At 34.8% G+C, this 26,595-nt stretch overlaps 1 protein-coding gene across 6 annotated transcripts in view; it reads right to left on the bottom strand.

The window, feature by feature from the left end:
- CSMD3 (CUB and Sushi multiple domains 3) overlaps positions 1 to 26,595 on the bottom strand; it is a 1,255,667-nt gene that overhangs the window by 586,668 nt on the left and 642,404 nt on the right. For all 6 annotated transcript variants that reach the window (XM_045453867.1, XM_045453870.1, XM_045453869.1 and 3 more), the window contains one exon: positions 2,112 to 2,215. In XM_045453867.1, the coding sequence (XP_045309823.1) occupies positions 2,112 to 2,215 (104 nt within the window). The remainder of the gene's footprint in view (positions 1 to 2,111; positions 2,216 to 26,595) is intronic.

Below are 26,595 nucleotides of genomic sequence, written 5' to 3'. Positions count from 1 at the left end.
ATTATAGAGTCTTAGAGTTCAAAGGAGCTTCTGATCTAATTACAACTCTGACAGGAATGTGAGAAGAGGAAACAGTGTAACCTTTTCTTCTTTTTCCTACTAGCAGCAGAAGGAAACTTATCTTAGTCTGTGACATACAGCTAACTGCATTGGACTCTTTACTTGGATTATAAAGGCACTTCCCTTCCGCACATTTGTCCTCTACAGGGTTTTTTGTTGTCCAGCTAATTTTGGGATTGCCTTCTTCCAAAATCCAATTCTAAGCCTTTTTTTCCCCACTTAATTATCCCATGCTTCGTATTTCATCTGATATTTGATTCACTCAATACAGGACTTTTAAAATTCATTTTAAAATATCTCCACCCCCGTCTTCCAATGTAAAAGGAAATAAGGACATCAATGCACCCTGGACAAGGAGAATTTTGAAATGGACAGCAAAACCACTAACAGAATTTTAGGGTTTTTTTTTTTCTTTTTTGAGGCAATTGAGGTCAAATCAGAGTGGGTTCAAAATTCTCTAAAAAGTAGGTTTGCAGAAAATTAAGGAATTAAGGAGTGTGGCAGAGGCAGCAGTGGAGTGTATGAAGGTAGGAGAAGCATGTTCACATGGAGGGGTCAGGAAACAAAGGTGTAACCCTCTCCCCTTCCACCACCTAGAATAGGGTTCTGGATTTATACAGAAGTTCTTTTGATTAAGGAGGAGTTAATGTGTATTTATTTAATGTTTATTTATTTTTGAGAGAGACAGAGACAGAATGAGAGCAGGGGAAGGGCAGACAGAGAGGGAGACACAGAACCTGAAGCAGGCTGCAGGCTCTAAGTTGTCAGCACAAAGCCTGACATGGAGCTCGAACTCACGAACTGCAAGATCATGACTTGAGACACGTTGGTCCTTAACTGACTGAGCCACCCAGGCGCCCCAAGAGGAGTTCTTTTTTTTTTTTTTTTTAAAGATAATGTATGACTATATTTAAAATAAGAGTTGTGTGTGTGTGTGTTTTTTTTTTTCCTCTCGGTATGTAAACATGTACAGTAAAGTTATTGCCCTATTTCTTTTGAGTTTTGTAAAAACATTAGATATATATCATTACAAAAAAATCTGCATCTGAATAATGTGTGTCTGCGCGCGCGGGCGCATTCACACACGTTAGTCTCGCAGTTTTAGGGTTATTTAAACGTGATGCATTTTTTTTTCTTTCTCTCTCCTAGCTCTCCCTCATTGGGGACCAATTTAGATTTATTGATTGAACAGTCTAAAAGGTAATGCTCACAGAATGAAGCTTTAATTTTTATTCCCACTGGAGATGAAATACTCAGTGTGAACTTTGATTTGATGGTGTAGGGAAATCCATTGGGTTGGTAAAGCCTGAACTGAAAATCAACAGTTATGAAAGGAATTCTGAGAGAAAGTGTACCCTAAGATTTTGAGGTTCACAGAAGAGAAAACATGCTCCCACAGCTCCAACATTTTTCATGCCACTATCAGAGGTAGATTATTATAATGAAAAGCCTAAGGATTGGGCAATAAGTAAGTTCCTAACGTTTCCTTTGTTTCAATATATGATCATTATTTTAGCCCAGATTAAGAACCGTATTTGGTCTATTTTACCTATTTCAACTCTGAGAGTGGTTTATTGCTAACTACTTCAAGTGTTAAACCACTGTAAAACTCTAAACTTAAATCTCGATGGCTAGGTATGTTTTTATGGCTAATAAGAACAGCACACATCAGTCTTCAGTACCAGTATCAGAGTCCTCTGGGATCCATTTTATACTTATTTTTTCAATCCATTTTTAAGTTCAGTAGTGGCAAGGATATTTTCCAAAATAAGGTCTAATCAACTACTTCTGCAATTTTACTATAAGCCATTTCTTACAGGTCACTGTCTGGCAATGAATTCTAAAAAAAAAAAAAAAAAAAAAAAAAATGGTTTCAATCAGGTACCTTAAACCTCACTCAAGAAGAACTAATAAAAATACTATACATAGGTTGATTATAATAACCAAGTTACTATGCTTCTTCTGTTGTTAGCAGTGGTAGGGACCAAAAAAGGGTAAAATTTAATAAGGACCTGATAGGCAAAGTCAAGAATGAAATGTTGAGCGCTTACACTTGGAGCACTGTCCTGGGGTCTCCAACTTCGCCCCCATCACCAATTGTCAGGGTATCATAGCCAATCTCCAGATCGAATTCTTCAAAATTTATCTGTATAACCTAGAAATAAACAGAAACAAATCTTTCAAAAATGTTGCACTATTTAATAAAAACAGAAAGCAATGACAAAAGGTCATTTAAAATGCGTATTAGACTTACTATATGTATCCATAAAAAATTATTATCATGGCAGTTAATCATGTCAAACTCTTCCTAAAGTTCAGTCATTACAATTTCCATGATTTTTATTTGCTGTATTGTATCTTCTGTAATAATTTTTCAATGGAATGGCATGGCTTCTGTTTATAGAACATTCTTATTTGAAGCATGATTAATGCAAATCTACTTTGAGAAGGCTTTATAAAAAGTACATGTAGGTGGAGAGTGGTTTTCCATACATTTGCATATATTTTTATAAAGCTAACATGAAAAAACACAGAGTGTGCTATTTCCATTAAATAGTAAAGCTTAAAAAATGTTAGAGCTAAATTTGAATCTAGATCACCAGATTTAAAGGTATCAGATTTATTTTTGTGTATCCTTTGGTAACAGAATCCCTCAAATACATTACGACATTCTAACAAAACTGGGAGCAAATTATACCACAACAAGTAATTTAGTTATTACTTTTTACTGAAATATACTCATGCATTCATACATTGTTTACACATCTATACAAAAATTCGTGTTTAATAAAATTGCAATTCTTAAATCAGGAACCTAATATAATATTAAATAATAACAATTAAGAATAAGTGCAGGAAGAAATTACTTAAATACCGCCCTATACACAATCATGCCTTGAGGAAGAAATAATTAATAATAAAATATTATTCATTACCAGATTAAAAAAGATGAATGCCCAAGGTTACCAATTTTACTAAAGAATAAATGAAAAAGACATCTCTCTAATAATTTTCATAACTATTTGTTACTTTGGTATCCTAAAAGGAAATTCTAAAAAATGAGAGATTTTATATTGTTTTTTTAAACTTTATAACAAAAAAAGTTTTTTGGTTATGCCTATCGCTTGATTTTTTATTTATTTATTTTTTATTTTTTATTTTTTTTTTCAACGTTTCTTTATTTTTGGGACAGAGAGAGACAGAGCATGAACGGGGGAGGGGCAGAGAGAGAGGGAGACACAGAATCGGAAACAGTCTCCAGGCTCTGAGCCATCAGCCCAGAGCCTGACGCGGGGCTCGAACTCACGGACCGCGAGATTGTGACCTGGCTGAAGTCGGACGCTTAACCGACTGCGCCACCTAGGCGCCCCATTTTTTTACATGATTTTATATTAGCATTGACTAAAGCAATTGTTTTTGTTCAAATCTAAATATAGAATATATAAAAACATTGAATTATACATTTTACATGGCTGTAGTTAAAAAAATATGTTTCCCTGAGTGCTTCCTGCTGTCCACTGAGTTACATATGAATATTCTCAATTAATAATTGCCTGTCAAGAGAGATTTAGGTTGCTTTTCATTTTTTTGCTATTATAAGCAGACATGGTTATGAACACTATTAAACAATTTCTGGTTCAAAATCTACCTCTAGGTTATATGCTTAGAAGTGTAATTTCTGGATAATAACAAAGCAAAAATTCAATTTCATAATACTGTACCATAAGGTTTTGCAAAATTATTTTACCAATTTAAATGCTCACAATTCATGTACATTAAAGTTACATTATTTCTATCAATCTAGAGAATTTAAAAGTGATCTTTTGTGTTTTATTCATTAGTAATTAAATTGTATACATTTTTATATATTTATCATTTATGTTTCCTTTTCTGTGACATGACTCTTTGTATTTTGGCTATTTTCACTTGAACTGCTTGTTATTGATTGCGGTAATTCCTTATGTCAGTGATTCCTAACACGTAGAAAAGAACAATATTTAAGACACACTGAAGTGAGCATATGAGGATAAGAAGAAATTACTAATTTACTACAGTAGGAATTTTAATCTCTTATTTTATAAGTAGTATTTTTGCATTCCCCATGATCCAATGTCACAAAGATGTTTTCTTCAAATCTTTATTTTGGGGAAACTAACTTCTATAAAAAGTATGAAGTAGGAACATATGCAATAATAATAGAAAACCAGCACAGCATTACCTTCATTTTTTAAATGCAAAATGAAAAACAGTTGTCTTAATAATTTTAATCGAATAAATAGACCTCTTTTCCCCAGTGATCTGCATGGGAGACTCTGACATATATCAAGAGTCTACATATGAGGGTGTTGGTTTGGGAGCTCCAGATTCTATTCTCTCAGTCAGTTTGCATGTCCCGGAAGCAACATAAATTGGCTTAACTGTTTTTACTATAAAATAAGACTCTATTTTATGAGTCACATACTCCATTTTTCTATACAGATTTTGAAAACATCTTTTGTTATTTTGTGTATAAAAATATACAAAACATTTGTTGTTTGTATATAGAAATACTTTTCTTCACTGAGCTCATATTTAGGCAACTTGATAAGACTTTATTATTTTTCCCTGTTATTTATTACTTGTAAATTATTTTTTTGTTTTGTATATAACAAGCATGTCTTCTGTAAACAAAAATTTTGATTCTTGTTTATTCTTTGTTTCTTTTATCTGAACTGCCTTCAATCTCTGGTACAATGTCGGATAGAATAGGTTATAGTTGGTCTCATTAAAATGTACCTCATCTGAAAGGGCGCGCTTCTAATGTTTCACCATTAAGAATATTATTGAGGTAAATATACTTTGTGAAGGCAAGGAGGTTTTATTCTCTGATTTTACTTGCTAGTTGAGTATCAAAATTTTACTGATATCATCAAATAAAGTGACATGTACACTTTCATTTCTATTATGGAAGAGCTTCTCTAAGTTTGGGAATAATCGACGTTTAGAATGTTGAGTAGAACTATCCTATACACAAATTTAAGCCTCTTTTGGGGGAATAGTAGTTAAGCTTTTGCTGCTGGCCTAATTATTTTTTGGTTTTTGAATTATTCAGGCTTTCAGGGTTTTTCTTTTTTTTTTCCACCTTGAGTCAATTTAAGTAAGTTTAATTTTTCACAGAAACATTTCAATACAGAGAAAATTTTCAAATTCACTTTCCTATGGTTATTTACTTTCTATGCTAAGCCTGTACTTTTGTCCTGTTCTATTTCTAATACTATTTAAATGTGTTTTCTCTATTTTGTTTATTATTTTTTATTATGATAATATATATAAAAGAAAATTTGTGCTTTTAACCATTTTTTTTAAGAGTACATTTTGGTGACATTATGTTCATAATGTTGTGCAACCATTACCACTGTCTGTTTCCAAAGGTTTTTCATCACACCAATTTTCAACCATTTTCCCTTTTCCCCAGCCCCTGGTAACTTCTAACATACTTTCTGTCTCTACAAATTTGCCCATTAGAAGTATTTTTTGTAAGTAGCATTACACAATATTTGTCTTTCTGTATCTGGTTTATTTCACTTAGCATAAGGTCTTTGACATTCATCCATATTGTAGCAAATTTGTTTCTTTCTTATGGCTGAATAATATTCCATCGTATGTAAATAGTTTTTCTTTTCTTTTTTTGACCATTACTCTGTTCACTGACACTTGGGATATGTCTATCTTTTGCTTATTGTGAACACTGATGCTATGAAGATTGGTACACGAGTAAATATTGAGTCTTTGTTTTCAATTATTTGGGGTATATCCTTAGGAGTGGAATTCTGGGTCATATATTAATTCTATGCTTAGTTTTTTTGAGAAACTGCCAAACTGTTTCTCAGAGTCTCACATTTTAAATTCCCACCAGCACACACACAAGAGTTCCAATTTTTCCACATTCTTACTAGTTGTTAATTTTTCTTTTGATTATAGTCATCCCAGTAGGTGTGAAGCAGCATCTACTTGTGGTTTGGTTGCATTTATCTAATAATTAATGATGTTCAACATCTTTTCACGTAGTTATTGGCCATTTGTATATCTTCTTTGGGGAACTGGCTATTCAAGTTTTTTACCCATTTTAATTAGGTTGTCTTATTGTTGCTGAGTTGTAAAACCTCTTTATACATTCTCAACATTAGTTTCTTAACAGTTATAATTTTTTTTAATTTTTTTTAACGTTTTTATTTATTTTTGAGACAGAGAGAGACAGAGCATGAATGGGGGAGGGTCAGAGAGAGAGGGAGACACAGAATCGGAAGCAGGCTCCAGGCTCTGGGCCATCAGCCCAGAGCCCGACGCGGGGCTCGAACTCACGGACCGCGAGATCGTGACCTGGCTGAAGTCGGACGCTTAACCGACTGCGCCACCCAGGCGCCCCTTAACAGTTATAATTTAAAAATAATTTCTCCCATTGTGTGCATGCCTTTTCACTTTTATGATAGTGTTCTTTGATGCCCAAAAGTTTTTAATGTAACAAAATACAATTTATCTTTTGTTGTTTTGTTGATTATGCTTTTAGCGTCAAATTTAAGGAAACATTGTCAAATGTATTTGGCAAATTTTCCTGTCTGTTTCCTTCTAGGAATTTTATAGTTTAAGTCTTTAAACAGAGGTCTTTGATCTATTTTGAGTTAATTTTCTATATAGTACAAGTAAAGATCCAATTTCATTATTTTATATGTGGCTATTCAATGTTTCCAGCACCATTTGTTGAAGCAATAATTCTTTCCTCATTGAATGGTCTTTGTACCTATGTCAAATTAATTGATCATAGATGTGAGGACTTATTTCTGAGTTCTTTAGCTTTTATTTATCTGGGAATATCTTGATTTCACCTTCAATCTTCAAGGACAGTTTTGACAGCTATAAAATTCCTGCTTGACCTCTCCGTTCTTTCACCCTGTGAATATGTCATCCTACTGCTTTCTGAATTACATGTCTTTTTCTTATTAAAAATCAGCTGTTAATATATTTAGTATTTCTTGCACATGATCAGTGACTTCTTTCCTAATGCTTTTAAGATTTTCTGTGTCTATACCTTTCAGCAATTTGATTATGATGTGTCCAGCTATGAAACTCTTGGAGTTTATCTTGGAGTTTGTTGAGCTTCTTGGTTGTGTTGATTTATGTATTTCTCAAATTTGGGGAAATTTTGCCCATTATTTCTTGAAATATTCCTTGTGTACCTTTCTCTATCTTCTCCTTTTAGGCCTTTTTTTAATACATTTGTTGGCCCACTTGTTCATATCCTACAGGTTTCTTATGTCCTTTCATTTTGTTTTCATTCTTTTTTTTTAAATTTTTTTTTCAACGTTTATTTCTTTTTGGGACAGAGAGAGACAGAGCATGAACGGGGGAGGGGCAGAGAGAGAGGGAGACACAGAATCGGAAACAGGCTCCAGGCTCTGAGCCATCAGCCCAGAGCCTGATGCGGGGCTCGAACTCACGGACCGCGAGATCGACACCTGGCTGAAGTCGGACGCTTAACCGACTGCGCCACCCAGGCGCCCCTGTTTTCATTCTTTTTTAATTATTTTCCTTTTATTCTTCAGACTTGGTAATTTCAATTGTCTTATCTTCAAGTTTACTAACTCTGTTTTCTACCTAATCAAATCTGCTATTGAACTTCTAGTCTTTTATTTCAGTTATTTTATTGTAAAGTCTCAATATTTCTATTTGAATTCTTTTTATAATGTATATCTCCTTATTGATATTCTCATTTTATTCATATATCATTTTGTGGTTCCCTTTAATTCTTTGTCCATGCTCTTTGAGCAGAATTAATGTAGTTATTATAAATCTTTGTTTAATAAGTTCAATGATGGAACTTCTTTAGGGACAGTTTCTGTCAATTTATTTTGTTCCTTTGAGTGGTCATACTTTCCTGCTTGTTTGTATGCTTTGTGATTATTCTGTTGTTGCTGAAAACTGGATATTTGAGTATTATAATGCAGTAATTTTGGAAATCAGATTCTCTCTCTTCTCCAGGGTTTGCTGTTCTTGATTGTTGAAAGCTTAACTTGTATTCATAAATATTTTGCCTGGAAGTTTTTAAATACAGGTGCCTTGAAAATAATAATTTTAGTATGTTTGGGCTGTTTTAACAAAATACCATATGCTGGATAGCTTATAAACAACAGAAATTTATTTATCACAGTTCTTGATGCTGGAAGTCTATGATCAAGATGCTGGCAGATTCAGCATCTGGTGAGACTAAGCTTCCTCATACATGGAAAAAAAATTTTTTTTCTTCTGTAACCTGGTGAGACAGAAGGTCTTAGGAACGATGAGGTGTCTTTTATTATAACAGCACCGATCGCTTCGTGATGGCTCCATCCTGCAGACCTAAGCACTTCCCAAAGCCCCACCTCCTAATATCATCATATTGGGCATTAAAATTTCAACACATGAATTTTGATGGGACACAAATTTTCAGACCATAGCAACTCCTCCTCCAGTCTTTGAGGATGGGCTCAGTGCTGGAACATTCCTTTAGTACTTAGCCAGACCATTTACAGTTGTGCCTTAACCTTCACTTGCTGCTTAACACTGAGTTGATAGATCAGCCAGTGGTGAAAGCTTAGGGTCTTTTCTGAACATATGCCTTGTCCTGCACATGCACGTAACTTTCTAAATTCTGCCATATACTGGAGGGCTTTCAAATGCCCTCATTTCCCAAAAATACTTCTGTTTGTTATTTCTAGTGACTCATTCATAGTAGCTTGCTTCTTCTATGTATTTAGTTATTTTTAATAGTAAAACCATATTTATTTGAGTTTAAGCTTTGAGAATCCTGAGGCCCTAAATTGGGTATAATTTTATTCATTTTATGCTAATTGGATCCAAGAGTTACTACCAGGCTGGTGCCATTTTTACATCCTCTGAGGGTTTTAACTAACTGCTAAATTTCAAGTTTAGGTTATTTACCTATTGATCCTATTGATCCAAGGAGACTAGTCCCCGGTCTTAGTCTTCTTATTCCAGAGATTTATTGCATTCTGCTCCAAAGAAAACCAAGCTTTCTTCCCATTTCATCTCCTATTTTTATTCCAGCTCATGTTCTTTTCATTATGCCATTATGTGTGTTTGTATTTTTATATGCATATTTATATGCATTTGTATGATATCTGTGTGTGTGTGTGTGTGTGTGTGTGTGTGTGTGTATATATATATATATATATACATATATATATATATATATACATACTTTCTTTTGTAAACCAGAAATGCACTGAAAAATGCATTCCTTGTTTTTTCAGTAGGAGGACCTCTCAGAGTACTTTATCTGTCATCCTATCAAAATAAGAAATCCCATGATCCACTTTACCCCAAACCATTTCACAACATATTTCAAATTAGGAAATGCCCCCTTTTTATGGCTTTAAAAGCCTAATTGGCTACTAGAGACAAATTAGGTATCTAATAAATGACTGATTGTTTGATTGCTAACTATATGCCAAACCCCTGATAGTCATTATTGTATAATCATGTGCTAAAGGATTTGGACACCCATTTAATGGCAGATTTTATTTTGCCTAAATTGTAACTGAGATTCATGGATGTATATATGTAACAATGAGAATCCTACTTCATTTTAAATTAAGTGATGAACTAATTACTAACTAGTCCATATACTTTCAGATAAGCACTTAACCACTGAGCTGTCACTTGAAATTTTAGACACTTGAAATTCCTGAAGAGTTTCAATGACACTCAATCACTGGGAAGCTGGAATAGTCTGATTGAATTTGTAAAACACATTCATTTTAATTCGATTCATGTAGACTTAGTTTAAATATTATAGGATAGTCCTTTAGTAGTAAAATCTATACATTAAAAAAATAAAAACTAATTTTGCCTCAACTAGAGACATTAATATAAATAAAACATTATAGTAAAACTCAAAAATAATACATTGAAATATTTCCAAAAGAAAAAAAATAGAAGGTATAAAAATAATATGAAAACAACAACAACAACAACAACAACAACAACAACAACAAAAAACTCTGTTTACATCAGAATGTAATAAGTCCCATCAGAAGTCTGAAGTAATATATTTTTTTTTTGGATTCTCCTTTACTATGGAGTTGACCAAACAGCCATTTTTTTATCCCTTTATTTTTAATGAGGAAATGAAATGAAAAGTTAATAAAAAAAATCAACAAATACTCATCAATGCAACATGAATGTATCTGTACATGTTTAGTTGGTAGTAGGGCTGAAACATTTAGTAGGGAAATTAAAAGAATACCATGTATATTTATAGAAAGAAATGTCATACATTTGCCTCTCTTATTTGTTCCTAATTATTTGTGGGTGGGAAGAGAAAGCTGCATTTAACTAATGGGACTGCTGAAAAAAAAAAGGTGTGATAGTAAAATATGCCCCTAAAACATACAAATGATCATAATTGTCTTGATTTCTTTTAACCAAATAAGTCACTCTCTTGACTTCCATTTGTAATGATTCCAAATGGCTTACAAAGTGCTGCCTATTGAGAGTTATGTTAAAAACATTTAAGCTACTCATGTAGTTGATTAAGAATAATCTCATGCATTTTAACATTGCTTTCCAAAAGTGAGAACTCTGTAAACAGCATTAAATATTAAACCCCTAGTAGATCCATTTCCTATAAGGCTTAATACATGGGTTTTCATAAGGTACTTTGACAGAAATGGTATATAACTTATGTCTCATAATTTTTATTCTCTGTATCATTCATAGAGATTTAAAACCATAACTTCTATATTATTGCGTCTCATGAAGTCATGTGGAATTCTCACTAAATTATAAACTTTATATCTGTTACCTATGAAATAAAAAAAAAGAGCAAATATTTATATGGTGGGAGTCACTAGGCTCAGTACCACATATGTATTGCTTTATTTTAATCCTAAAAGTTTATGTAGTATATATTTGCACATTAGTTTGGCCACTCAGCACCTAAATATCCACCTTGTATTTAAAGAATTCGAAATCATGGTAGGAAGCACAGCATAGTCCACAATAAAATTAGATATTATATTCTCTATCACTAATTGCATTTAGAGTACAGACATGAGATCTATGCTTTCCCAGCTATTCTGGAGAGGGTGGCAAAAGCAATAGAAACATCCAGGTGTAGAGGCAATAGTGGTTATAATAAAGAATGACACTGAAGTCCTAGAGAAGCAGCATCCAATAGAAAAAATCCTCCCAAAATTCACAAGCAGGTTGGCCTAATACCACAACCATGTGCTTAAACATCACAGTATTTTTCATTTGCACAGTAAAAGTCTGCAATTTAGAAGAAACTGTCTGTCTGCCAAATACCTGATGTACAATAACACAATTTTTAAATATGTTCTTTGATGTCAGCCATATCCCTCATGTCTTAAATAGTGATGGCAAGAGGGGATAATTTCTGAAACCTAAGAGCTAACAAATATTATGTCAATTCCTTGGGAACAGAGTATAGGAAGCATAGATTGGTATCAGCTATTTTATCTTCCATGATAAAGTCTGCATTGTTTTTGCATCAAAATAAATCTGAAACTTGATGAAATTTCTCAATATTTCCCTAGTTGCTGACCATTGTATAAAACATTTTATACCAATATAATCAGCATAGCATTCAAATGAATCTTCAATGATGTTTAAATTAAAAAATTAGTGATGCTTTGATATTAATACCAAGCTATACTCATTAGCGAGACAGGGCTATACAGCTAAGAGTACAGGCAATGCCTAGAGTTTAAATCGCATCTCTCTCACAGAATGCTATGTTATGTGTGGAAAGTCTCTGATATCTATAAACGAGTGTTCATAATTCACTTCCTAAGTTTAAGTAAGCATTACTTTAAACAAGGTTTGTAAAAAACATACTGTGCTTGATACAGAATAGACCCTCATAGATGGCAGTTATTATTAGCTGTGATAAGCTAATCATCATAAAATAGATGTTCACATCTGTTCATCATGGATCTTGAAAATGAAGTTCTTTTTTTTGAAAATCCTACTACAATTCAAAGAGAAGAGTGCCTTCCCCAAACTCTATGCTACTAGAAATTTATCTTTCCTGGAAGTAGCTTTTTCTACATTATGTTTGTTTCAGAATTACAATTGCAATAATACTCTGATATTAATAAGTACTTTTACTACCAGATGAGGAAATCCAGAATGCATAATATATGCATAAGTATAAAATATACAAAGTTTAAGTTTAAGGTATGCATGCAAAGTTACATAGTCAATTTGACATCTAATTAAAGCATTTCTTTTTTCATATACTTCTAGATCTTGGCAATCACAGTCCATTGGGGAAACAAGACACAAACAAGATAAATACCATACCCTATCTTATGTGCTTTGGGATATGGACACACAGGATCACATGGGAGCAGAGAGGAGAACCATCCAATCCAACTGGAAAGAAAAGTGAAAAGAGTTCCTCAAAGAGGAAATCCCCAGGGAGTGCAAAGTAAAGAAAAGATGAGAATTGGGTAAGAACTTTCTAGGGGAGAGCAAGAAAAATGTCACAATGGGAAAAAAATACTCTTGTTTCTGTACTGCCAACTGTAAACAGGAACCAATGAGAAGGAAGGCTAAAGATGGAGGTAGGGCTCCCATCATGTTGAGGACTTTGAACTTTATCTTCTAAATGTGGAGCAGCAAACAATGAATTTTGGGTAGAGAGTTGACAGGGTGCTAATTGCTTTTCATTTGCTCTCTTTGGCAGCAGAAACAATCTGAATTTGAAGAAGAGCAGGGCAGAATTAGATCAAGACCCAAACTTTGGTATAAAAGTAGGTGTTGAGAATAGACTCAATCTGGATTTCTTTATCCCAAATAAAAATATAGTAATTTTTCCCCTTTCCTCTATTTCTACATATGAAAACACTATTCAATGTGACTCCTGGCTGGCTTAGTCAGAAGAGCATGTGACTCTTGATTTCAGGTCATGAGTTCGAGCCCCATGTTGGGTATAGAGACTCCTGAAAAAAGATAACAAACTTAAAGGAAAAAAAAAAGTGCTATTCAAAAGCCCACACAAAAATCTGTTTCACAGGACTATTTAATCAAATTGTATTGGGTATAAAGTTTAATTTAAATAAAGCAGAATATGCAGAGCATTTGTTTGAAAAAATGTATTTTAGAATAATTCTAAAATTTGGCTGTTTTTGTAATATGTATTGTATATGATAAGTACTATGTGGTATATGGGAAATTAATGTTCAATAACTATTTAGTATTCATTTGAATTTGCTTATCATTGTAAAAAATAAATATACAAAGGCAAATATCCTTGAAATTTGTGAACCAGATAAACATTGTAAGATATAAAAGTCTTACATATGATACATGTGAAGCCAACATGTATTCATTTCAAAGAAATCTCATTTTAGAGGAAAGTATTAATCACTCATATTCTAGAAAGATTATACATTGTAGTATTATACTTGGATATTTTATTGCAGAAGATACATTCTAAGACTCTGGACTAGATTATTCAAAAATGAGAAGTGCCAGCCTGGGGAATTCTTTAGTTTCCTCCACTTTGCTGCCAGCATCAGTTAATAGTTTCAGTTCTTACAAGGACTCATATTTTAGGGACAGGGGGTGGAGGGAGTCTGGAGACGCAGGAAGATATTGATGGAATGATAAAAGCTTCAGCTTTGTTTTATTTTTTTCTGTCTTTTGTATCTCTACACTGTTCTTCCCCTTTAGGGGTTTACTGGTATGTAACAATGACAGATTAAATATGGCACTACAAATGTTTCACCGAAGGGAAAAAGCTACATAAAAATGAAAAAATGCATCAGATATTAAATCTATAACACAACATACAAAATTGTTGGTTCTTTTCTGTCATTTATTTATGCTTAGCTACTGGAGGATATAAATTTCATAATGCATATAAATTATCAACTTCAACTTATATATTTTGAAGAAAATACTTGCAAATAATGTTACTTGTTTTAGGAAGATATTCATCACAAATGTATGTTAGGTTGTACATACAGAAAATTTTTTGACAATAAATATAAATGAGGCTCATTAAAATGAATTTGGTAAGAAGGGCTATTTCTATCTCTCCATTTCTCTATCTGTATCTAGTTTTACAGATGATATTTGACTTAAAGCTTTATTTAAAAATTATATTCGTTCAAAGTTATTAGACACACAAACATGCTAGTGAAAATCAGATACAATATATATACATATATATATGTATGTGTATATATACATATATATATGTGTGTGTGTATATATATATATATATATATATATATATATATAGTGAACCGCAGAGTGTGTTTTAATTCTTGACCTCAGTTTATTCTTATTATTTTTTCATAAGACACCAAAGAGGAAGCATGCCTGATATTAGCTTCTCAATTCATAGCCTTTGTTGTGAACTTTTGTTTATTTCTTGTAGTCATTGATTAATGCAGTTTTATTAGTTAATATCTATGGAAAATCTTGCTTACCTCCCAAATTATCTTCCCAAGTAAGCAATTTAGGTAGAAGCCCAAGAAGTTAGGGTAGAGCAAGAATTATTTGACCCTGAATCCATTGCTTGCCACAGCTATCCAAGGAGAAAGATTCCTGGTCCACTAACAAACATTCTTTGTGGGAAGTGGCTGGGATAAAAGTGAGGAGAGGTAGTTATATTATTCTTTCCTGTTTTGAGAACTGCACTTCAATTAATAAGCCTCTAATTTAAATTTTGGAAGTTACATTGAAACACAAATCAGATAATGTAAGTCTTCTACCTAAAACCTCTTAATTTATTTAATTCATTCTATAACTATCTATTTAGAACCCATTTTCTTACCACATTCTATCCTTGTGCTGGGGATAGAGACAGACTTTCTTCCCTTCTTTGGAGAAATACACAACAGATAGGAAAGTATTAGATAATACGATGTCATATAAAATCTTCAAATACTCATAAGTATTATGAAGTGCTGTAACGAAAAATAAAGCATGGAGACGGAGGGCGATAGAGGTGGTCAGTGACGGGGAGGAAAGAACATGACATTTGAGAGATATGTGAATGAAGTGAGAGAACAACTGGTTCGGTCATTCTCCTCATGATATTTTTGGATGGATCCCAGAATGCCCTGTGTGATCTGGGCTTTCTTCAGCTCTACAGTCTCTGTTTCTTCAGTCATCCTCTTACCCACCATGCCACACGACCTCTGCCATCTTTTTAATTCTAGGAGATGGCAGGGTCTTCATGGACCTTTGCAAGTAAATTTTATTATTTTATTTTATTTTATTTTATTTTATTTTATTTTATTTCATTTTATTTCATTTCCTTTTATTTTATTTCCTTTTTATATGTTTATTTCTGAGAGAGAGAGAGAGAGAGAGAGAGTGCCTGTGCAGTCACAGGAGACAGGCAGAAAGAGAGGGGAACAGAGGATCCAAAATAGGCTCCATGCTGACAGTAAAGGCCAAACTGAGCCACCCAGGCACCCCTGGGAGCAGTTTTAACTCTGCCCCAGACACTTTCCTCTTTGCATTGCTAATCACTTGTCTTCCTTCAAGATTGGTTTAAATCTCACCTGCTCCAAAAGGCCTTCACTACTGATACTTCTAAGCAGAATCCCTTTCATTCCACTTAGAATGTTTCTTTCAAATTGTGACTGTTAATTTCTGTGTTTACTTTTTTATTTTCTGTCTAAATCCCTAGCTGGAAGCTTCCTAAAGGCAGCGAGTTAGTTTTGTTTTGTTTTGTTTTGTTTTGCTTTTTAATCTCTTGTAGACCAGCTTTCTAATCAATAAAAGTGTAGACTTCCCTAGGACAAGTTTAGCACTTATAGTATTGGTGCTTATCTGGCTACTCCAAGATACATGACATCTTATATGGTAGATATATGGTAGAGATCAACTCAGACTGAGAGTTTATAAGGGGATATGGAAGAAGTCCTCCCAGGAAAAAGAAAAAAAAAAAAAAAAAAAGACAGCCACCGCATCCTACCTATACCTGCAATTTTTGCTTTCTTTCTTCTATCTTTGCCCAATGTGAGCGGTTGTACTGGTAGGTCAGGATAGGGCTGAAATTCAAGCAAGATATGTAATGCAGAGCAAAGGGATTACACAGAATCCGACACTTCAATGATATGTGTATCCAATGTGACTGGTTGTGTGAGGATAATCAGATCATCCAAGTGACTCTCCTTCACCTTGGTTAAACATTTCCAGAAGCTAAACAACCTATAATGCCAAGAAGAACCAGTACAGGATACACAGGAAAAACACTGCACTCCTTCTCTGTCCTCACTACCCGGCTGCAGCTGCTGTTGGTTGAGGTGCGGGGCAGCTGGGGCAGGAAATGGTGTCCCAGAATGGTAACTGTGATTCTTGTAACTCTGAGGTTGTCATTAAGATGACCTTCTACTCTGCGGTAAAATATCTCCAGGGGGAGACAGCAAAAGCTTGCAGCTCTCTCCAGTTCCTTTTTCAGTCTCTCTTGGCAGACTTCTATTCTGAATTCTTAGAAACATCTGCTGATGGCTTCTGATGACTAATATCAGCAGGGAGTCTCCGCAAGGATATTCCAAGTTCTGAAATGTGTGAGAGCCTGTGTTATCTGCACAGCAGGAAGCTCAGCTCAAACACTGGTGGTGGAGACATCATGCTCAGCACACTGGGGATACGGTGGGGTGGGGTGGCGATGGTGTGACTACTGGTGGCAGTGGTAATAGTAGGAATGTTATTATTAACATTTTATGAACATATACTCTATTCCGGACTCTGTTCTAGGTGTATGGCATGCCTTATCTCACATAATCCTTCCAAGGGCCCTATGAGAAAGGCAGTATAATTTTTATTTTACTATTCAGGAAAGGAAAATGCTGAAAGTCAATGATTGTTAGTGGAAATACCAACCTCTCATAAATAAACAAACAAACAGTGTTGCTTCAGTTTTCAAGATGTTAAAATGAAGCTGCACCTAACTTTAGTAAAAATGCAATCTAGAATATTAGTCATATAATTATGGAATTAACTAGAAGGCATGTGACAAAGAAATGAGTTATTAAAATATTAATTTTAAGAATAAGAGAAATATAATGCTTCATAGAATAAATATATAGCCTACCCAAGAAGAGAGATTTTATGTTCTGTTTCTTTATACTTCTTCATGCCTTCATTTACAAAAACGTACATCAGGAAAATGATGGTTGTAACAAGAAAAACAAATTTTAAACAGTTATAACTTATGCAATTAAAAAGGGATATGGTCTTAAAGACTGTGCCATATTATAGCTTCTTTAAAAAGTTATTAAGATTCACTCAGAAGCTATGAGTAGACTCAGGTTAAGTGCTTTTAAAGCCAGTACAGCGTCTTGCTTACAGTAAACTATAAATAAAGACTACTTTACTTAAATAAGGAAATGTTGTTTTAATAATTCATTATATCATAGGTGATTTTTATAATGTAAAATTGCCAACAATATTTGCTGATCAGATAGATATTTACACCAGCTATTCAACAGCAAATACTTGTTAAATATTTGTTGTTGTCAGAGATGTTACCATGCTCACTCATAACCATCCCTCCCTTTCTCATTATTATGGAAGAACACTGCTCATTCCATAACTCTTCCTTGAGATGAATGGTATTTATTTTTTTAATTTTTTTTAATGTTTATTTATTTTTGAGACAGAGAGACAGAGCATGAGCAGGGGAGGGTCAGAGAGAGAGGGAGACACAGAATCTGAAACGGGCTCCAGGCTCTGAGCTGTCAGCACAGAGCCCGACGCAGGGCTCAAACTCACGGACCCTGAGATCATGACCTGAGCTGAAGTCGGCCGCTTAACCGACTGAGCCACCCAGGCGCCCTGAGATGAATGATATTTAAAGGGCTGACCCTTTAATGAATAGATGCTATAAGTATGTAGTTTAGTTGAGAGACGTTTTAATGTCTCTCCTACACCAAAGATTCTTCTTATTTTCTATTTTACTGCCTTTTCTTTTTCTGCCTGTGTTTTTCACCATTAAAGACCGTGATGGTTAGAAGAGTTTCAGAAGGAGGAAAGGAATTCTTTGCTTGAATGAAATACTATGTCTCAAAATTGCCACAGTAGCTGGATACACACCACAATTTTGTACACTAACAACTGAAGATGCACATCAATGTTTCTATTCCCTATTTCCTATAATCCTAGTATAATCCCCTGCTAGGGAAAGAGAGTGAAAGGTGTGAAATAGGAATGGCATAGAATTTTAAAACAATTGAAAGATATTTAAATGTGTCTATAGATAAAGGGATCTCTCTGGGAAGAAAAAGAGTAGGACATAATTCAAAGATTTCAAAGTTTGCCTTTATCACTTTCCTACATCTTGAATATTAATTAGAGTAGCTCCCTTTTGCTGGATGAAGACACCATCCTTTAAAAGCCCTATGCTCCCCAATTTCTTTGCCCTTCCTCATTCCACCTGTGGTAGACAGAATATTGACCTCCCAATGGGATCCATGACTTAATCCAGGAAATTTGTGAATCAATTACTTCACATGTTAAAAAGGAACTTGCAGATGTGATTAAGGTTAAGGCCTCTGAGATAGAAAATTTATCCTAGATTACCCAGGTGGGCCCAATCTAATCACACAAGTCCTTAAAAATAGAGGAAGAAGGCAGAAGAGTATGACAGAGAAATGTTGTATCAGAAGGACTAGACCACCTTTGCTGAATTTGAAGATGGAAGAAGGCAGCTGGGAATGTCTCTCAACTGAGAGTCAGCCAAGAACAAAACAAAACAAAACAAAAAAAACAACAAACAAAAAAACCCACAACCAAACAAACCAAACAAACAAACAAACAAAAAACTGGGCACTTGACCCTACAATCAACAGGAATTTAATTCTTCCAACAACACAAATAAATAGGAAACATTTTTCCCTAGAGTGTCCAGAAAGAAACATAGCTTGCTGACATTTTAATTTTATTGCAGGGAGACCTGTACTGAACTTTTGACCCACAGAACTGTAAGGCAACAAATGTGTGTTGTTCTAAGCCACAAAGTTTATGGTAATTTGCTACAGCAGCAATAGTCATGACCATCTTATCACCCAACCATCATAACTCTTGTAAGTACTGCTTAGTGTGGCCACTCACTCACCCTTCAAATTTAGACAAGTCACTTAAGTTCTCTAAACCTGTTTTTACACATATAAAATAGACATACTATGTCTAGGCCAACTACTTCATACAGTTAGTGGGAGGATTAAATGAGATGATACATAAACAGAGCTTAGAATAGGGCCTAACATACCAGTTTTGTAACAGAGAATGTCATACCTTTCCCAAACATCCTATTACCCATCTTCCATGGTGGTAGCGTTTCTAGCTGGTACCAAGTTACCCTAAATAAAGACCATACTTTCTACCGTTTTTGCAGCTGAGTATGATCGTTACTAAACTATGGTAAAAATGTGTGTGTGTGTGTGTGTGTGTGTGTGTGTGTGTGTGTGTGTAGCACAGATTCTAGAAAGTTTTCTTAAGAAACAGCTTGCAATTGTCCTTTGCCCTCCTTTTTATCACTTGCTTCCTGAAATGTGTGAGACACCATGTTGAAGCCTGAGACACAATACTGGAACTTGAGGGCAATGGCCATACCCTGGAATGGTAGAGTAGTAATTAGCCTAAGTCCCTGAGGAATTCCTGGAGTAGAGCCATCAGAAGTTATAGACCACATACCTATCTTGCTCAAGTCTCTCTTGTTGGGGGGGTTTCTGTCTTTGAAAGCCAAACCTAATCCTTATTAAGTCTGTATATCCTGGTATTTTTAATTAAGGATTTCTTTGTCCAGTCTCCTATTTTCTTCTATGCCAACCCCCAAAAGACTTTATTTGGCTGCATTAAGTATACAAATTGTCACCATTTATGTGAATCATTTAATATTTAAGCTTAATTATCATGTAGCACAGTTCTGATTAAGCATATCACTCAAAAACCATTATAATATTGAGATTAAAGTGTTAGGGATGCCCAACCATTAGCAGTGGGAAGAGGAGTGAAAAAATAATCTATATAAAACTATTTTGTATTTTGCATACTTTGCCTCCTTTTTTTTTCTGAAGAATCAGAGAAATTCCTAGGAAGAGCTAACAAATATAAATAAACCAGTGAGTTTTTTACCTAGAAATATTTCATCAGTTCTTTCAATAAATATTCATTTGAATAGCTTTTACAAAACAGCTATTATATTAGGAGTTAAGGATGCAAAGATTCAAAAGTGGTTTTTGTTACTAAGTGTGACACTAAGGAAAACAGGTGAGCAAACAGATAATTACAATATAATATGACAACTGGTGAACCAGTATGCAGAGTAGGATCCTAAGTCAATCTAGGTGGGAGGACAGGAAAGGATTCCATGAACAGTGAAACGTGAGTTGAGGCCTAAAGAATGGCCAGGAATAAACTGGGTCAGGAGTTAAGAGAGGTGCAAACAGAGTAGGGAAGTATAGAGAGCAGTATGTCCCCCAAACTAGAGGGTTCTGGTAACGCACTGGTGTAAAGTGTTGGGTCATGGGCCTTGAGCTATAAGAGAAGTTCAAGTTGTTGATGGATTCATCCATGAAGCTGTACAGATCTATTTAAATATTTTACCAAGAAAGGAGATAACATTTCATTTTGGAATACAAATTCACAGCGGATTTGTTGATAGGCATCAAAATGAGAGAAAGATTCTACAGTTGGGAAGTTGGTTGGTAATTCATAGGAGAAATAATGAAAACTTGGATGAGAGAGAGTTAATCAACTTTGAGGCACACTAATGAGTTATATTGAATCTACTGGACATTTTATTTAGACTTGTGAAGGAAGAGAAGAATACAGAATGAAAAAATATTTAAATTCAGGACATAGAGGAAACTGAATTTTAAGGAAATGGCAGAAAGGATGAATACTAGGAAAAGATTGAGAAGGGAAAAATTAAGGAAATCAGAGCATAAAGAAGTCAAGGGAAGAGAGTTTCAAGAAGCAGGAAGTAGTCCATAATGTCAATTAGTTAATAACTATTCTTTCTTTTTCACTTTACTAATCTTTATTACTCATCTTTATTATAAAATATAACATATGATTGAAATATAACAGAATTTTTGTTAGCATAAAATTAAAGAGGAAAAAATTAACTGAGGTCCTCTATCCAAGGATAACCCATTTTACATTTCAGAATATTTATTTTTTTTTACTTAATGATATTTATTTATAGACAACTATTCATTGTGCCTGCAGTAATTCATTTCAAATAAAAATTTAAACTAAATAAACCATTTGACACAACACATTTCATTGGCAAGTGCTGTACAGGTATGACTCAGTCATGAGGAGGGAAAATAAAGGTCAATGCCTTTGACAGCTCCCTTACTTCCAAGGTTAGGATACCCTACAAATGGTAAACACAGACACTTTTCCAGGCTTGAGGAATCTTCTAGTTGTTTTCCCTGGTTTCCAACCTATTGCTTTATGCCAAGATCTGTACTTTACTCCTGGGTTCTTTCTGAATCATGACTTGGTAGGACCACCCACTTGGCTTTGATTTGTTCTGAACTGTTGCCTGAGGCTGGCTCCCATTAGCTCCTCCTCAACTGTAGCAGATACTGTCAGTGCTCCATCCAGATTTCCTGCAAATGTTTCTGGTCCTTTCTGTAATCAGTTTTCTATCACCACATTCATTTGCCTCTAAATGTCTAGAGATATGTCTTCTGGAGGCTTCCTTCAGTCTATAGGAACTGTTATGCCCACTTATGAGCCCTGAAGGGCCTGGGTAACCCTTAGCCTACAGTTATGGGTGGAGAAGAAAGATAGCCCAGCTCCCTTGTACTGAGTTGGAACAAAGTCTGATATATAATTTACACAGACATAGGATCAAGCTACAGCTTGGATTTTGCCTGAAATTTCACCCTTGTTTAACTTTTTTCCAGTCCTGCTTCCCCCACTCTCTTAATAGTTTCCTCGGTGCACTTCCTTAAAATATCACTTGCATGTAAATCCTTGTCTTGACTCTGTTTTTTGCAGAAAAGACAGCTGCAGTCTGCAGGAAAGTGACACTTTCTATATCTGGCTGAGGTCTCAGACCTGGCACTGAAGCTTGGCACAGGTCCCAAAGCTCTGACTCTTTGGCACAAAGAGCTAGTGCCTGTAAGTGGGCAGGCTAAACGAAGTGGCAAGAGGCTAGCTGCAGTGATGGAACAGTGACAATATGGAAAGGCTTTTGATGTTAGTGTTCCGGGTGGAAGTCAGGGTGTATTCTGATGCCTGAAGAGTTTATGGGGAGGAGCACTGAATGGGTCTTTAATGGATCTAAACAAAAAACATGGACTTAAATGTTGTACTGGGCATATGAATAAAATATTTCACAATTTAATTATATTACCACATCATAAAATAGACCCTGACTACTTATTCTTGAAATAAACAGTAGAATGAAATGACCTGCCTAGAAAGGGATAAGATTTCCTATTAGAAGAGGATGTCCTTCTTGACCTGCATCTAAGTTTGAGACAGGTGTCCCATCTATCATGTCACTTCAACAGAAACCTGTGTCAAAATAATATAAAATGTTACAGTAAAATTTTATCAGAACTATATGAAAAGTCCAATAAGTATGCTTTATGTTAGCACTTGAGAAAATAATATACATGTATAAATGTTACTAAAAATATTATAGAGTTAACATTTATTTATAAAGCAGTATAACTGCCACCAAAATATTTGCCATTCGTTGTGCACTAACTTTAGACTATGCTTGATACAAATGCCTAATAATTTCTCAAATATTCCACATGCATGGCTTATTCTTGTCCATTAGTTCTTTTTTTTTTTAATGTTTACTTATTTTTGAGAAAGAGAACATGCATGCAGACGTGAGACGAGAGAGAGGGGGGGGAGACACAGAATTCCAAGCAGGCTCCATACTGTCAGCACAGAGCCTCACGTGGGGCTCCAACTCACAAACCCTGAGATCATGACCTCAGCAGAAATCCAGAGTCAGATGCTTAACCAACTGAGCCACCCAAGTGCCCCATTAGTTCTTTTATTTATACAATAAATGTTAACAGGGCACCCACTGTGAGCTATGTACTATTCTTATGCTTAAAGCTCCTTAATTATTTAACATATCTCAACATATGTATTATGATCTAGTTGATAATGTCATCCACCTAAAATTGTCTTTGAAATAAGGGGTAGCATAAATATTTACATAATACATTAAATTTAGAAGATAATGTCCAATGTACAAAGTGTCGTATTGTTTGCTGACTTGGGTGTTCCTCCAACACTCCTATGACATGGCCAGGCAAGGATAATTATTCCTGCATTGAAGATGAGAAAACTGAGATTCGGAGATGCAAAATTACTTGAACAAGAATTCAGGGTTTCTGACTCTTAGATCAAAACTCTGCCCAGTATCCCTCTGCATAGAATAATAAGAAAGTTATTTCTAAATAGGTGAGGAATATCCAGCGTGAGTTCTTAAATATATACACTTAAAATCATGCCATTATCATACATAGGTTATAGTCAGCTGTATTCTTTGAGTCACGAGGTACAATTGTGAGCCAAATTTAGAAACAAATTAAGTATTCATAGTCCTGGAATACAAAAAAAAATGTGTTTTTGGCTAGTGTTATCCCATATTTTTTTTTAAGTCATAGTCAATTCACATCCTTTGATGACCAATTTTATATATTCTGGTACTTTAGACTTCTGCTAAACTAGTGAGAGTTAAAATTTAGACTGAAGTCAACCTCACATGCCTGTTTTTATTTTCTCTGAATTATATTCTTCTATGCTCAGTCAATTTAATCTTGTTATTAGTGGACTCCCAGTGGATTTTATTTTGTCAGTTGTGAGATTTGTTGACATCCTGGAGACGTCAGTATTATTCTCACAAATAGCCATCCAATGTGGATAAAAACACGTCGCTTTAAAGTGAGAATATGGGGGCGCCTGGGTGGCGCAGTCCGTTAAGCGTCCGACTTCAGCCAGGTCACGATCTCGCGGTCCGTGAGTTCGAGCCCCGCGTCGGGCTCTGGGCTGATGGCTCGGAGCCTGGAGCCTGTTTCTGATTCTGTGTCTCCCTCTCTCTCTGCCCCTCCCCCGTCCATGCTCTGTCTCTCTCTGTCCCAAAATTGAATAAACGTTGAAAAAAAAATTTTTAAGTGAGAATATGAATTGGTCAAAAAGCCATAAAGAATTCTATTCCACACATTTTTATCTTGGTTCTGCACATTATACTGAAGATCTAATTAATGAAAAAAAAAAAAAAAACTGTACCTTATACTGAAGAACTATTTAATTAAAAAAAGCTATTTTGACTTTACTATTAATTTATGTTTACATTTGAAAACCCACTTCTCAAAAGGTCATTAGACATCCAAGAAATTAGAGTAGAAGTACCCAACATTACCTTGTGTTTTCAAGAGCTAGAACCTTTGTATCCCAATATTGATGAAGATAGAAGAAATAAGAATATAATCAATTTGCAGGATATGTATTAGAGAGTAAACTGGGGAGATAAATATTGCAACAGATTCTTTACTGTCAAGAGACAATAAAAATTATGACTGTATCACTAGCTTCCTGCCTCAGGGTTCCTTAGTGACGATTAATAGAAACCTATTTTGGCTGACTTAAGTAAAAAAATAATAATAATAACGTAACTAGATAAAGATATGGGGTAGTTCATAGAAGTAAGGAAAAGCTAAAATCCCAGCTTGCCAATGGAGGCATCCTCCTTGCTTTTCCTTGAAGCCCCTACAAAACTTCACATGAGGCAATTGCCTTGCAATGGGATGTTTATTTTCCTGAAGACCAACCACTAACCACTATCTCCTCATATTCCCTAAAACAGAATCAAACTCTCCATGGTGACGTTCAATATTTTCCGTGAACAATATGGTAGCCACCAGCAACATGTGGCTATTGCGTACTAGAAATGTGGCTCATTTGAACTGAGATATCCTTTAAGTATTAAGCACGTTCCAGATTTCAAAGATTTAAAATGAAATAAAATGATGGTAAATTATTGCATTAATAATTGTGTTCTGATTACATGAAATTATAATATTGAGGTTAAATAAAATATGACATTAAAATTAATTTCATCTTTTAAAACTGTAGTTACTAGAAAATTTAAAATTATATATGTGGCTCACATATTTCTTTCTTTTTTTAATGTGTATTCATTTTTGAGAGAGAGACAAAGACAGAGAGGGGGTGGGGTAGGGGCTGAGACAGAAAGGGAGACACAGAATCCAAAGCAGCCTCCAGGCTCTGAGCTGTCAGCACAGAGCCAGACACAGGGCTTGAACTCTGGAGCCGTGAGATCATGACCTGAGCTGAAGTTGGACACTTAACTGACTGAGCCACCCAGGCGCCCCTCACATATTTCTATTGGACAATGTTCTTGTAGACAGCCTCCAAAAATTTTTCAAGACATAGATCAAAGAGTTTTGACAACTACTTTATCCTACAGTTAAAACATTTTTTAAATGTTTATTTATTTTTGAGAGAGAGAGAGAGAAAGAGAGACAGAGTGCAAGCAGGGGAGGGGAAGATAGAGAGGGAGACACAGAATCTGAAGCAGGCTCCAGGCTCTAAGCTGTCATCACAGAACTGAATGCGAGGGTCAAACTCACCAACCATGAGATCATGACCTGAGCCAAAGTCAGACACTTAATTGACTGAGCCACCCAGGCACCCCTCTCCTATAGCTTCAAATGGACATCTTTTTTTTTTCTTTTTAAGTGTGAATAGCTGCAAAATATGCAAGTTCTACTATACTATAATTTTATAAATATTTGAACTACAGTTTCCTTAAAATCTTAACATTAGTCCATTTAATTTCTAGAAAACGTCCACTGTATATTATAATTGCAAAGACTGTAAAATCAATCAGACAAATCAGGAATTCTATGTGTTCAATAAACCAGACTTTGTGTTTCAATTCAGGTTCCTCTATAATTCTATGTATTGTAAATTCTAATTCTAGGATATACAGAGATAGATAGATTAAAAGATAGGTGGGTGGATAGATGATACATATGCATATACACAAACATACACGTGAACGTACATTAAGAGATAAAAAGAGGGGACTTTCTGTAAGTTTGTTTTGTAGATGAAATAAGGTATTGTCTTCTTCAAATATTTCTTAGTGAATCTATTTTTTTGCTTTGATCTCAAAGACTCTCCCCTCAGGAACTATATGCACATAGAATTTTCTACTCTGGATCACTAGAATTTTATTTACACTCATTTCAGCTGGAAAAGTAATATGTGACTTTCTTTTGAAACCGTGAAAGACAATCATGAAAAGGAAAGTGATAAAAGAGAACAAACAGATAGAAGTAGGTTCTTAAGCTGGACTCCATTAAAAAGTGGAATACTTGAAAACGGTGTTCAGCTCTGCCCCCCGTCCCCCCCGCCTGCCCATACACACACCCTGGAAATTGTTCGTGTATTCCAGCACACACATACAAAAGGCTGAAGATAAATGCACAA

The sequence above is a fragment of the Leopardus geoffroyi genome, chromosome C3, assembly GCF_018350155.1.
Source record: "Leopardus geoffroyi isolate Oge1 chromosome C3, O.geoffroyi_Oge1_pat1.0, whole genome shotgun sequence".
NCBI classification, from domain to species: domain Eukaryota; kingdom Metazoa; phylum Chordata; class Mammalia; order Carnivora; family Felidae; genus Leopardus; species Leopardus geoffroyi.
This window is presented reverse-complemented; position numbering and strand designations above follow the sequence as displayed.